Raw genomic sequence first — 15,376 nt, forward strand, 5'->3', positions numbered from 1 at the left:
CCCATAACCAAAAGTATGCAGACACCTGCTCGTCGAACATCTCATTCCAAAATGGCCACCTCTTACCCAACCATGCTCCACTACAGTGGGTAGAGCGCAAGGTCCAGTACATCACCAGGGCCAAGCTTCCTGCCATCCAGGACCTCAATATCAGGCGGTGTCAGAGGAAGGCCCTAAAAACTGCCAAAGACTCCAGCCACCCTGGTCATAGAGTGTTCTCTCTGCTAGTGCACGGCAAGCAGTAACAGAGTGTCAAGTCTAGGATCAAGAAGCTTCTAAACAGCTTCTACCCCCAAGCCAATGAGACTCCTGAACAGCTAATCAAATGGCTACCCAGACTATTTGCATTGCTGGGAAATAAAAGAACTGAAAACATGTTGGCTCATTATTTTGGCGGAGGAGCAGCCGACTTGCTCTAGCTAATGCTACATACAGTAGCAATTACTGATGCACCGATATGACATTTGGGGCCTATACCGATATTTTCCTTGCATTTTTTTAACCTACATTTCATTTTAGCGGCCTTAAGCATTCTAGTACAGTTAAATAGTTAACACACACACACTGACGCAGCGGTCTAAGGCACTGCATCTCAGTGCAAGAGGCGTCACTACAGTCCCTGGTTCGAATCCAGGCTGTACCACAGCCGGCTGTGATTTTTAGTCCCACAAGGCGGCGCACAATTGGCCCAGCGTCGTCCGGGTTTGGCCGACATTGATAAATATTTCCCTATCACAGAAAAAAACACTTTCCATTGATCGTTAGTTCTCGTCCTCTTGACCTCTCGTACTCTTTCTCTGCGTTGTCTATTTATCACACACACATATATATCCCCTTTTAAGGACTCACTTCTTCTAGAACACAAATTGTCTCTGTAGGGCCTGGCTACCCATAAAACATATATTCACTTCAAAAGGATTGTTGAAGAGTTACATTAACCACACTGGAAAAATTGCTACTCAACTATCAACTCACTTCTATGCAAAAAGGTTTCACAAAAAGAGAAAGGACCCTAATCTTTTAGTAGAGGACTTAAACCCCTATAATAGAGAACAAAGACAAAGGCCTCAAAACTTTTCATAGAGAACTAAGGAAGTCTGTAGTAGAACAAAGGACTTGAATCCTTATACATATCACTCATTGCATGTCCTGTTTAAACCTGATTTGGATCTTTTAAAATGATATTAGTCTTGACTCACCCAGCAATTATGCCATCAATGAGCAAATTAAGAGTTGACTCTCCCAAAGTGGGTTGCGCTCAGCCTCTTCTGAATCAACACACAGTTGAGTTGTTCAGACCAATTAATCCGGGTCACGGCACCAAATGTTATCAATTTATGTTATTCTTCAATAACACAAACTCCAAAGCAAATCAGGAGGAGGAAAACAGGTTTATTCAAAGAGGACAAATCATACTGGGAGGTAGATGGCCATTCTCCCCTGTCCTCAGTGATGCTCTCCAGTGTTTCTCTCCCCAGAACAAAGGGAGAGCATGTAGTTTTATAACCAGCCCTAGCCTGTGGTTGACTAATTAGAATCCCTTGCAATAAAATTGGTCAAATAACAAGTATCCTATTTCAGAAGACATATTCCACCCATGTCTCTGAACCTGTTGATCAATATTTCCCTATTACAGAAAGAAAACACTATTTCCATTGATCGCTAGTTCGAGTCCTCTTGACCTCTCGTACTTTGTGTCTGTTGTATATTTATCGTCGACAGTTACAACGTCACATAATAATTGAACGCATACATTTATTTCATGTAGTTATTACACATTGATTACACCATCACTCGTATTTCATACATCACAACGATACGTATGCTATGATGCTGGTAATAATCTGTTTCAGTAGCTATAGTTAGCTAGCTAACTATATAGCTTGGTGTCATCTAAAATATCCCTAATTTAAAAGAGAGTTCTTATTTGATTAATGGTGGTTGGACCCATCTATGTGAAGCTAGCCACAATAGGAATTAGCCACAGTAGAGGACTTTGCGGTTAGCATTCAAAATAAAAAAGGGTCATTGACAGTGATGCAAATGAATACAAATAGCAGAATTATGCCATAATTGAATAGATCATGCTAAAAAGAGGTTGGAATATAGGATAAAAATCAACAAAAGACAATGTTAATTTTACAAAAATCTGTTGAAATCCCACTGGATGTATTGTACATTAGAATTGCATTGGGGGTATACTTATTTCACTGTACAGCCTTACCTACGGATTGTGGATCAATGACATGGGGTATCAGTCTACTCGTTGACACGCAGAGAATATTAACGTCGTAGCTCTTATTGCAGGACTCTGAAACAACTGATTTGAGCCACATTTGTCAACACATGTGTATTCAACACTATTCCTGAGGAAAAACAATACTGCGTGGATGTTTTGGAGTCTGATAATTCTGAGGAGGACGTTGGAAAAAAATATATTGGGTATTGAGTAGACTGACACTCCATTTCATTGATCCCTAAACCGAAGGTAAAGCTTGGAGTTAATGGATTTCACCTTTGAGTTGTCTCGCTGACTCTTTAACCTCATAGTCCGCCCCATCCCGCATGCGGTATCGTTACTACAGCCTCAAGCTCATTACCATAACGCAACGTTAGCGATTTCTAAAAATCGCAAATGAAATGAAATAAATATGCCTGCTCTCAAGCTTATCCTTTTCTTAACAATCATGTCGTCTCAGATTTTCAAAATATGCTTTAGAACCAGAGAAAATCAATAATTTGTGTAAGAGTGGTGACAGCTAGCTTAGCATTTAGCGTTAGCATTTAGCACGCAACATATTCACAAAAACCAGCCAAGGAATCAAATAAAATAATTTACCTTTGAAGAACTTCAGATGTTTCAATGAGGAGACTCTCAGTTACATAGCAGATGTCCAGTGTTTCCTGAACGATTCGTGTAGGACACATCGTTCCCTTTTGTTATTATGCATTTGGCTACCGAAACTAACCGAAAATTCAGTCACCTACACGTCAAACTTTTTTCCGAATTAACTCCATAATATCGACTGAAACATGGAAAACGTTGTTTGAATCAATCCTGAAGGTGGTTTCTCATATATCTCTCCATTGAAAGCACCGTCCTTGAAGCCTGCTTTGTTGTCTGATTCGAATGGAAAAACACTGGGAGCTGACTTTTGCGCACCAAATGCCACGCAGACACCAAGCGGGACACTTGGCAATTGTAGTCTCTTATGGTCAATCTTCCAATGATATGCCTACAAATACGTCACAATGCTGCAGAGACCTTGGGGAAACAAGATAAAGTGTCCGTTGATTCCTGTCGCATTCACAGCCATATAAGGCGATCATGGAAAACGTAGCCTCAAAAATCCTGTTCATTTCCTGGTCGGTCATACATCTTGGTTTTGCCCGAAGCATTTGTTCTAAGGGACTCACAGTGAAAATCTTTGCAGTTCTGGAAACGTAAGACTCTCTTCTTTCCAAAACTATCAATTCCAAGCATATTCGAGCATCTTTTCGTGACAAAATATTGCGCTTAAAACGGGCACGTCTTTTTATCCAAAAATGAAATACTGCCCCTAGAGTACTAACAGGTTAAAATGAATGTTCGACTTGTTGACTGCTCGATCCACACAGCAGACATTGTGGGCCAGGTTAGGAATGCTGTGTTGCACGTGTAGCGTGTAATTTGACATTGCGCCATTACGTCATGTACCTACGTTATAAAGGTATTGCACGTCAGCTTTGACATTAGTTTAACAACGGTGCGCAAAAAAAGATATCGGGCCGATACCAATGTTGGCATTTTTACCTAACAATTGGCCAAATCCGATATGTTTACCGCTATATAGTGCATCCCTAGTAGCAACCAATAAATAAGATACTTGGAGTCGAAAAACGATAACAATATTGTCCAAAAATAATATTAAAAATATGTAACTATTGATTTTCCTACTCTATAATACTGTACATACAAGAGGCCCCAATAACAATATACATGATTTAGGGCTGTGACGGTAATTGAATAACTGTAATTGACAATTATGAAGACCGTCATGAAAAAAAATAAAAACTGTCAAAACCGTTTAAATAGGCCTATATTCATTTTTTTAAATGTTTAATTAACTTGTAGATAAACTATAGTGTTTACTAATGATTATAAGCAATTGTTTTGCTAATTTTAGTCTGTCAATTAAACATCTTCATCTCCTCCTCTTTCCAACTGTCTGATGCCTGAGCAGCGGTGTAGAATTGATGAGTACTTTCGTTTAAGCAATGCACGTTTTCATGGCTTGCCAGTAAATAAATAGGTTGTCGATGACTGTGTACATCGGCCTGGCCAATTACCATAACCTCAAATTCCAAGACCGTCACAGCCCTACATATGTTTGCAATATGTTTATGTACAGCTTCACCTACATACAGCAAGTCAGAGCAAGAGGCTTGCGGTTGTCTGTTTAAACTCTACATCGGCTACAGACATCTATGTAGAGATAAACAGGTCGTTTCCTGTTACAAGCTGAAAGCTGGTTGGACGGGTTGAGGCTCTTTCTGTATAGTCTCCATATAACGTTAAGCTTTAGATATGTAGAGCTGTGTAGTTCCAAGACGGTACTTTAGTTGCAATAGAAAAGCAGGGTGGGGAGAAGGTCTTTGTAAATCAACTCTATAACAAATATACAGTACCAGTCAAAAGTTGGGACACTCCTACTCATTCAAGGTTTTTTTTCTTCAATTTAACTGCTTTCTACATTGTAGAATAATAGTAATGACATCAAAACTATGAAATAACAATTTATGGAATCATGTAACCTAAAAGTGTTAAATCAAAACATATTTCATAGTGAAATTCTTCAAAGTAGCCACCCTTTGCCTTGATGACAGCTTTGCACACCTATTGCATTCTCTCAACCAGCTTCACCTGTACTGCTTTTCCAACAGTTTTGAAAGAGCTCCGACATTTGCTGAGCACTTGTTGGCTGATTTTCCTTCACTCTGCGGTCCAACTCATCCCAAACTATCTCAAATTGGGGTGAGGTCGGGTGATTGTGGAGGCCAGGTCACCTGATGCAGCACTCCTTCACTCTCCTTCTTGGTCAAATAGACCTTACACATCCTGGAGGTGTGTTGGGTCATTGTCCTGTTGAAAAACAAATGATAGTCCCACTAAGTGCAAACTAGACGGGATGGCGTATTGCTGCAGAATGCTGTGGTAGCCATGCTGAGTTCTCATGCTTGTTATGGAGCATGCGAATTTTCGCAGTCTTTAAAAAAAAATTGCGCAACATTTCAGCGTCCTGCTATTCATGCCAGGAATATAGTACGTTCATTTGGTTAGTGTGTGTGGCTAGGAAACAGTCAGACCTTTCCAAAACTGTTTAAATCACGCCTGTGCCATTTACAGAATGTGCGTTTCGGTCGAATAGTGCATGAAAATCTGTTCACTGAAAATGTAAAAATATATTCTTCCGCGCCTGCAGGCAATTGTTTACAGAGAACAGAATTAAATAGAGCCGAGTTCTCATTGGCTACAGCTTCCCCATGCTGTCTAGAGTTACGTCATTAGTTTCGCAATTGATTCTTGGTCTAACCCAAACAAGGGAACTACTTTCCTACTGCCACCGCCCAGATTTTGGAGCGACCATTTCCAAACATATTTTTCTCCACGGACAAGCTAACGATTTCACACCGCCTCCTGAGGTATTTTATCACTTATTAACGTGTACTAATACCTAAAGTTGCATTACAAAAGTATTTTGAAGTGTTTTGTGAAAGTTTAACGTCGACTTTTGGCATTTTAAAAAATGACGTTACGTTATGAAATGCAAATTTTTTCCTCCAATTCCAAGGTATTCCTAGCTCGATATCTAGGCTATATATGGACCGATTTAATCGAAAAAAGACCCTAAATGATGTTTATGGGACATCTAGGAGTGCCAAGAATGAAGCTCGTCAAAGGTAAGGAATGTTTTATATTTTATTTCAGCCTTTTCGTTTGCGAGCGCTAACGAAAAATCTGTCGTTTTTGTGACGTTGCAGTATGTGAGGCTGCATGGTACAGATAATAGCGTCTCATGCTTTCCCCGAAAAGCATTTTACAAATCTGACTTGGTGGATAGATTCACAACGAGTGTAGCTTTAATTTGGTATATTGGATGTCAATTTTTATGAAATTTTGATTTTTATCATAAACTATGCGTGGTGCACTTGAAATTTCAGAAAATTCGATTCCCAATGGGGAAGCGCTTCCATAACAAGTTAAGTGTGCCTTGGATTCTAAACAAATCACTGACACTGCCACCAGCAAAGCACTCCCACGGTGTGGGAGGGTAGCCTAGTGGTTAGAGCGTTGGACTAGCAGCCGAAAGGTTGCAAGATCAAATCCCCGAGCTAACAAGGTACAAATCTGTCGTTCTGCCCCTGAACAGGCAGTTAACCCACTGTTCCTAGGCCTTCATTGAAAATAAGAATTTGTTCTTAACTGACTTGCCTAGTTAAATAAAGGTAAACATAAAAAAAAAAAAAATAATAATCATAACACCTCCTCCTCCATGCTTCACGGTGGGAACCACACATGCGGAGATCCTCCATTCACCTACTCTGCGACTCACAAAGACATGACAACTTATCCTCTGCAGCAGAGGTAACTCCTTTCCTGTGGCGGTCCTCATGAGAGCAAAGCTTCATCATATCACTTGATGGTTTTTGCAACTGCACTTGAAGAAACTTTCAAAGTTCTTTAAATGTTCAGGATTGACTGACCTTCATGTCTTAAAGTAATGATGTACTGTCATTTCTCTTTGCTTATTTGAGCTGTTCTTGCCATAATATGGACTTGGTCTTTTACAAAATCTTCTGTATACCACCCCTACCTTGTCACAACACAACTGATTGGCTCAAACGCATTAAGGAAATAAATGCAACGCTGTCGTCAAGGCAAAGGGTGGCTACTTTGAAGAATCTCAAATATAAATTATATATATTATTATTTGTTTAACACTTTGTTGGTTACTGCATGAGTCCATATGTGTTATTTCATAGTTTTGATGTCTTCACTATTATTCTACAATGTAGAAAATAGTAAAAATAAAGAAAAACCCTGGAATGATTAGGTGTGTCCAAACTTTTGACTGGTACTGTACATCTCTACAAGCTAAAGGGAAGCAGGATGAGATGACTCGACGGATCTTTGTGTATGCATTTCCTCTAAGCAATGCCTTCATTTATTGGGCCCTCGAGTGGTGCAGCGGTCTAAGGCACTACAGTCCCTAGTTCGATTCCAGGCTGTATCACCGTGATTTGGAGTCCCATAGGGAGGCTCACAATTAGCCCAGCGTCGTCCGGGTTTGGACGGGGTAGGCCGTCATTGTAAATAAGAATGTCTTAACTGACTTGCTTAGTTAAATAAAAGGTTACATTTAAAAATATATATGATAATAATAATAATTAGCTGAAAGTACACAATGTACAGAAATAACATGGATACTGCACAGCTGGTGGAGAGCTCCCTCCTACACACACACACAAAGATGTACAGATACATGGAGGTGAGTGGCTGGTTTAGAGCTAGCTGTGGTAAACAGTTGGTGCTGAAAAGAGTGGGGGAGGGGCAACATGAAACTGCAGAGTTTCTACAGAGGGAAAGAGGAGAAGAAACAGCGTTTGCTGGGAGAAATGAGGGATGACAGGAGCAAATCAGTCCCTCAAAACGTCCATGAGATATTCATTCACCCACACACCTTCATCCCTCGCCTCACCAGAAAAACTACTGTTCGTCACCATCTTCTTTACCAAAGATATTACAAACTCAACCCAAACCCTACCTTTCCCTATAAACCGTACACAGCCACCAAGTACAGTAGGAAAATAAAGAAAAAGTGCCCTATAAAAGCCAGTACAGTGCTTACAGTCCCACCTTATAAAACTAACAATCCACACCTAGAATTACTGCTATCAAACCACAGAATAAACCGTTTCAATCTACAGAACTACTAACTGCCAGAGGCAAAAGGATAGCATTACAGTGTGCATGACGGACCGCAAACTCAAGAAAGCAAGATCCTGTTTGCTTACGGTACTGAATTTGAATGGTCCACACGAAAACAGAGTTAATTTAGTATTTTGAAAACTAAACTTTCAGAAAACAGACTTCAGATAGCCGCATGGTTCACAAAAACAAGTGAAGTTGCTGTACTGTCACTAGTACTGCCTGTCGACCCCCAGCTCCAGACGACTTGGTACTCCTGGCATAGTGTTGCTGAATGCTTATAACGTACAAAAACAACGAGGGGGAGGGAGAGAACGAAAAGCAACATGGTCCAAGAAACTCAGCTCCCGGACCAGTCCTTGTCGCCCCCACCTACTCAGATAGAATGGACTCTGAGACTGAATGACGGGTAGACTAATATGTCATTATATAGCAGGGGGCCTTGGCCAGAATGGGCACCCTGGCCCGGTCTCACCCTCACAGAGGCAACTATCGATTTTTCCTTGTCACGGATGGGCTATTGCAGCAGAAGACAAGAAGAGGTGGCTCCAGGGGGCAGATGATCACCAACACTGGACAACTGAGGAGTGGAAAAACATTGCTTGGTAAGATAAATCCGGGTTCCTGTTGCGTCACGCTGATGGCAGAGCCAGGATTTCGCGTAAGCAGCAAGAGTTCATGGCCCCGTCCTAACTGGTGTCAACAGCACAGGCTGGTGGCGGTGGTGTAATGGTGTGGGGAATGTTTCCCTGGCACACGTTGGGTCCCTTAATATCAATTAAGCAACATTTCCATGACTCAAAGACTTAAGGCTGTTCTGGAGGCACTAGATGGCCACTGAGTGTAGTTGTTCCTCTGTTTCGATTAACTGTACCAAAATCGGATTTGGTCAAACCCCACATTACGTAAACAAGCAGGGATGAGTACAAGGGGCCTGAGAACAAATATAACAATGAGTTCTGATTGTTGCCATTCATAACTAACTAGATGGAAACAGACCAAGCCTTCTGCTGTACCTTCCATCAGAAAGATGGGTGGGGAGAGAGAGCAGATGCCACAGAGAACAGTGGAAAAGGAAGAGAAGCATGTCTGCATGACTAATGCCATTTCAGTAGCAGCAACCTTTAAAACAACTTTCCAACAGGAATTCCCTTTAAACCAGACCAAACTCTCCCTTCTGAGTCTCAATTCTCTATACTCCAAACAAGGAAATCGCATTTTACAGCTAAAATATGACTTCACACACTGGCATTACCTAATGACAATAACAAAGTGATTAGGATATCATACAGGATATTATGCTTCTCTACACAGCACTGTCAAAACTGCTACGAGATGGAGAGGGTTGGGCACAGCTGGCTCACCGCATATGCATTTGATGACACAAATTCTGAGCCATGCTTTTGGACATTACCTGTACACTGGTGTGTGTGTGTGTGTGTGTTCCCTGCACTAATGTGAGTCAACACTCTTTCTGCAGCAGTATGTCAGACAATTAAGACTGTGCCATGATGACATAACTAATGAACTGCAGATGTCTGAATGAGGCTATGTCATCATCATGGCCAACATGTTCTTTGGGCTCCAATACTTCATCTTCAGATAACGGCTGAAATATCACTTCAACACTTCAAAATGTGTTAAGCTTCCAAGCCATACATTTTGGGGTGGAATGGTCTTTATTTTCACAGATTCCATAGCAATTAGGGATGCACCAATATCACATTTTTGGCCACTACCGATGTCCAATATTTTCCTTGCCCAAAAAACTGGTACCTAACATTTTAGCGCCATTTTAAGCATTCTAGTACAGATAAATAGTTACACACACGGACGCATTGGTTTAAGGAACTGCATCTCAGTGCAAGAGGCATCACTATGGTCCTTGGTTCGAATCCAGGCTGTATCACATCCGGCTGTGATTGAGAGTCCCATAGGGCGGCACACATTTGGCCCAGCGTCATCCGGATTTGGTCGGCATTGTAAATAAGAATGTGTTCTCAACTGACTTGCCTAGTTAAATAAAGGTTACACACACAAAACTTTATTTTGTTGGCATTTACGCATGTCCCCATTACCAGTAAAACATAATCAAAACCTATTTCTTTCACTTACTTGTGTAAGTGTTTGACATCGGTTTTGCACATCGGGCCGATGCTGGCATTTTTAACTAATATCGTCCGATTCCGAAACGCTCACCGATATATTGTGCATCCCTAATAGCAAGTGATAAAACCATGTGACACAGCAATGTGACATAGCAAAGACACCACAGGGGTAAAATACCAGCATTATCCCTCCTGCTCTCTTATTTCACTCCATCTCTGACACCAGTCATCACACGGCCAGGGAGGCACAGCAAGTCTCCTCTGTAAGCTTATAGAAGGGCCACAAGACAAACAGACAAGAGACAGAGAGACACAGACAGACACAGAGATTCCAAACCAGCCAGCGGGGACCTCGGATTACACAGATACAAAGAATTTGAAAACAAACTCGATTTTGATAAAAACCCATATCTACTGGGTGAAATACCAGTATGCCATCACAGCAGCAAGATTTGTGACCTGTTGCCACAAGAAAAGGGCAACCAGTCAACAAACACCATTGTAAATACAACCCATATTTATGTTTATTTATTTTCCCTTTTGTACTTTAACTATTCGCACATTGTTACAATGCTGTATATAGACATATGACATTTGAAATGTATTATTTTGGAACTTCTGTGAGTGTAATGTTTGCTGTTCATTTTTTTGTTTTATTATGTACTTCACTTGCTTTGGCAATGTTAACATACGTTTCCCCATGCCAATAAAGCCCTTGAATTACTTCACTTGCTTTGGCAATGTTAACATACGTTTCCCCATGCCAATAAAGCCCTTGAATTACTTCACTTGCTTTGGCAATGTTAACATACGTTTCCCCATGCCAATAAAGCCCTTGAATTACTTCACTTGCTTTGGCAATGTTAACATACGTTTACCCATGCCAATAAAGCCCTTGAATTACTTCACTTGCTTTGGCAATGTTAACATACGTTTCCCCATGCCAATAAAGCCCTTGAATTGAATTGAGAGGCTCAGGTGTACCGACACATGGATCATAAATCACCATACTTATTGGGACTAGACAGGATAATAAAGACAAGCAAGTTTAGTGAGAGGGAGCTGGTGGTGAGCTAATGGATTTCTAAAGCAAGGATCCTTCTAACACACAGCTAGCTAGGGACATGGGATCCGTGGCCTTCCCTTTCCATCCCCATGGCTAGAAGAGCTGCGTGGTCAACTAAGGCCATTCTGGCTCCATGTCTCCCCAACAGCTGCCTGTGTACTGGTCTGAAACACCAGACCACTGCTAGGGGTCATTATATGAGGAGCAGCTTATGGAACAGGACTACCTGCCAAACTGGCTCCGCAATTATCATTCATTTTTTACAAGGAGCATATGTGCACCTAAGTTGAAAAATGTAGGCACACAAATACATTTAGGAGCACTATGAAAAACACAGAATCCTTAAATTTTTCTAGATGCACTGGTGCTCCTAAATGTACATTTTAGGTTGTACAGCTAAACATTTTGGTGCATATGCGAGTAAAATGGTCGCTCTGTAAAGCACTGCACATACACATCTTTTACGAAGGCCCTCTACTCACACACTGCTGGTCTAAACTTACAGTTGCGTTGCGCGTATGCGCGCGTATAAGGAAGGGAGGCGCCCTATAGGCCCTTGAACAGTAAAGAGTTGTTCTTAGCTTGGGTCAGCTCTGCTGCTCTTCAGAAAGCATGGAATCCCCTCAGCAATGTGTCACTGATAAGTTCTAGGCCCAAGGCTATAGCCTGTGACACGGATATACCTGGGGGCAAAGTCATATTCCTTCTAAAGGTTAGGCCTATCTAATCAAATGTATTTATATAGCCCTTCTTACATCAGCTGATATATCAAAGTTCTGTACAGAAACCCAGCCTAAAACCCCAAACAGCAAGCAATGCAGGTGTAGAAGCACAGTGGCTAGGAAAAACACCCTAGAAAGGCCAAAACCTAGGAAGAAACCTAGAGAGGAACCAGGCTATGAGGGGTGGCCAGTTCTCTTCTGGCTGTGCCGGGTGGAAATTATAACAGAACATGGACAAGATGTTCATAAATGACCAGCATGGTCAAATAAATAGTAATCACAGTGAACAGGTCAGGGTATCTGAACTATATATTTGCTAAACCTGTGGATATGATCAGTTGGTTTAGTAACTATTAATTGAAGTATTGAATGAAAACTCCACCATATAGATACGATAAGGCAGGTGTTCCAACACCAAGGGGCATAGAGGGTAAACCTGATATAGGAGGCGGCCACGAGGATGGAAACAGCCATACAGCACAGCAGAGCTCAGCCCATAGATAAGAAATTAAACTGGTTGGCTGAACCGGCCTGGGATATACCAGTGTTGTCATACCGTTACTGTCAACATCACAACTTTGCCTGAAGGGTCATTTTAGGTTTTATCCAGCAAATGTGTGAGGTTCAGTTGTGTTTGTGTGGCCAGTGCAGAAATCACATCCACAACCAAGGTAGCAACTTTCATAAGCCTACCACATGTTCCAATCAATTGAGCTGGAGGTTCTTTTGTATTAAGACCCCAGGTTCCCACCTGGAACCACAAAGGTTGAACTGGTCATTATCTTATTAGTGATGATAGTCTACATGATCATCTGAAAGATTGATGAGAACGAGATTCTCTCCCTCACACACGGTTCACTGCGTCTGCCCAAATGAGATATATCACAATGTGTAGGAATCTAAAGTGAAAGAACAGAATAGAAAGAAGAAAAAAAGAATAAGCCAAGAATAGACTGCAGGGTGTTCACTCACTGCCATACAATGTAGAGAAAATGGGGCAAATCAAGAGGGTGCTACGGTATTCAAATCAAATCACATTTTCACATGGGTTGAACACAACAGGTGTAGACCTTACCGTGAAATGCTTTCTCACAAGCACTTAACCAACAATGTAGTTCAAGAAATAGAGTTAAGAAAATATTTACTAAATAAACTTAAGTTTAAAAAAATTAAAAGTTAAAGAATATCAATAACAAGTCCACGCAGCCATTTCAGGTCTTGATTTACCATTCATGAAAACATAGCCATAGAAGCATTAGTAGAAATGTAAAACAGCAGAGTGTGTGAGTAACAATGCAAAGTCAATAAGATGGAGGGTGAATGAGCTGACTCATAGCTCCAGGAAGCATTTCCAGGGCGACTTGATGGGGCCTTACTGGTTTGTTAGATGAAATGTGATGAGAATCCCCACGGGAGACAGGCTTTCACATATAGAAACACACTTCACCATTACCAGGCCCCCTAGCTCCAACACAAACTCACTTGAGGTAAGCACAACTCCTACAAACTCCCTGCTATGGTAAAAACTTTCTGGCCATTGGATTCTTCCCCCATCTGCTGTGCTGCCTGTTCTTTCCATGCCAGAGGTGTGAGAATTGGCACAGAGGGGTGAGAAACCAATAGTCGCACGCTAAAGGATTTGCATTAGTAATCATGCCAGCAAGAATGTGTGTAATTAGGTTTGCTGTGGGATAGTGAAAGCAGGCACCCACCAAACTGGGAACCCAATCTGCCTTGGAAGAGTATTCTTCTCCTGGTATAACTAGTGTATGTCTCAATAAGAGAAATTCAAACAACAAAACGCATGTAGTGTGCATGTAGTGATCACAAAATACTGCAAATAATGATCTCCCTTCTTATAGTCCTATCTTGAGCAGAGGGCCGATGTGCAGAAAACAGGATGTACGACCAGAGCAGCGCCCAGTCTGCCTCTTAAAGAAGAAGTTACAGGTCTATGAGAGCCAGAAATCTTGCTTGTTTGTAGGTGACCAAATACTTATTTTCCACCATAATTTGAAAATAAATTCATTAAAAATCCTACAATGTGATTTTCTGGATTTTTTCTCTCTCATTTTGTCTGTCATAGTTGAAGTGTACCTATGATGAAAATTACAGGCCTCTCATCTTTTTAAGTGGAGGAACTTGCACAATTGGTGGCTAAATACTTTTTTGCCCCACTGTATATGAAATGGTCTGAATAACAATGCATTTGTAGGGCAATTCAAGCAAAGGCAATACAGGGCTTGAGTATACTTTCTAAGCCACTTTTGGACGAGTAGGACTGATGTTTCACCTGTCTGAAAGCCCCCCCCCCCCCAAATGAATTAAGTAACAACTTGGGCCAAAAATGTGACTGAATGTGTTGTATGATGCAAGAAACCACTTAACAAAATAACATTCATTATCATTACTGGTTTTGGCAATGGAAGGCTGCTGGTCTCTGACCCCATCCCATGTATTATACAGTATCTCCTGCCGTTGTGGTCTTGAGCCAGGCAGTTCACCCCACCCCAAAGTAAAATACTGCACTGATGGGCTACTGTATAAAACACATGGTCCTTCAACCCTCCATCTGGAGAGATACTGGGTGTCCAACCCTGCTCAAACAAACCAGTCAGCTTAACAAGGTCCTATAGAGCAGCTAATATTTTACAATGTGGTATGTGATCCGCACAACATTACTTTTCCAGGATTTCATTGGTGACCAAAAATTATAAATGGGCAAATAACTCACTAACTAGCAATGAATATCAACAAATGTGCACACGCAGTTACTGTAGGCTCGCTGCATAATTGAAAGACCTCTCTCGTGCCGGTCAATGCAGGCCTACAATACTATACTCTGATGCGCTCTGCAGAGATTGGGAGGAAAATGTGAAACACATTTAATCTGCAGGACATTGATCCAATTCTGATCTGAGTAGCCTAATTGTTTGATTGTGATTTTTTCATGATTATTAAAAAAATGTAATCCATTTGGATAACATATCTATATACTTGTCTAACAATTATATTTTTTCCCCCACTTGTCCAGGGCAAGCGTTAATGTCTAGCCCTGCAATATGCAGTGATAACGTATTGGACATATAGGATACTGCACAAACCTCAGTGCTACAGTACTGTTTTCAACATGTTAAATGTTGCATAGACGTATGTTTAAGTCATGCAACAAAAAACATCGTAGACGTAGATCTCGGCTTGCATTTTGACTTAGAACGTGATCTTGACTCAGAAAAGTTTGGTGCACACTGCATTAGGCCTACTGCTGCCTTTAGATTGCTCTCTCCCTTCTTGTCTCTGTGTTCAGGCAGGCAGGGAGGCCAGTGCAGAGAAACTGGAAACAGTTAACCCCTTCACTTCCCTCTGGGCTGACTGACATTGGCAACGACATGCCTGCTCCTCCTCGCCACAGACATTCAGTACAGAGAGGATTGGGTAGGACATGGTAGAACAGACAGAGTGAAGCCAAATATAACAATAAAAACATATCCTCTATCACTCTCACATCCTA

At 41.3% G+C, this 15,376-nt stretch overlaps 1 protein-coding gene across 1 annotated transcript in view; it reads right to left on the reverse strand.

Moving 5' to 3' along the window:
- LOC115108495 (SUN domain-containing ossification factor) overlaps nucleotides 1-3,281 on the reverse strand; it is a 57,624-nt gene extending 54,343 nt beyond the window's left edge. Inside the window, 1 exon segment of the mRNA XM_065009085.1 lies at nucleotides 2,840-3,281. Coding sequence (XP_064865157.1) covers nucleotides 2,840-2,928 — 89 coding nt within the window. The 5' untranslated portion in view covers nucleotides 2,929-3,281.
- Between the last annotated feature and the right edge of the window lie 12,095 nt (nucleotides 3,282-15,376).

The sequence above is a fragment of the Oncorhynchus nerka genome, linkage group LG24 (genome assembly GCF_034236695.1).
Source record: "Oncorhynchus nerka isolate Pitt River linkage group LG24, Oner_Uvic_2.0, whole genome shotgun sequence".
Classification (NCBI taxonomy): domain Eukaryota; kingdom Metazoa; phylum Chordata; class Actinopteri; order Salmoniformes; family Salmonidae; genus Oncorhynchus; species Oncorhynchus nerka.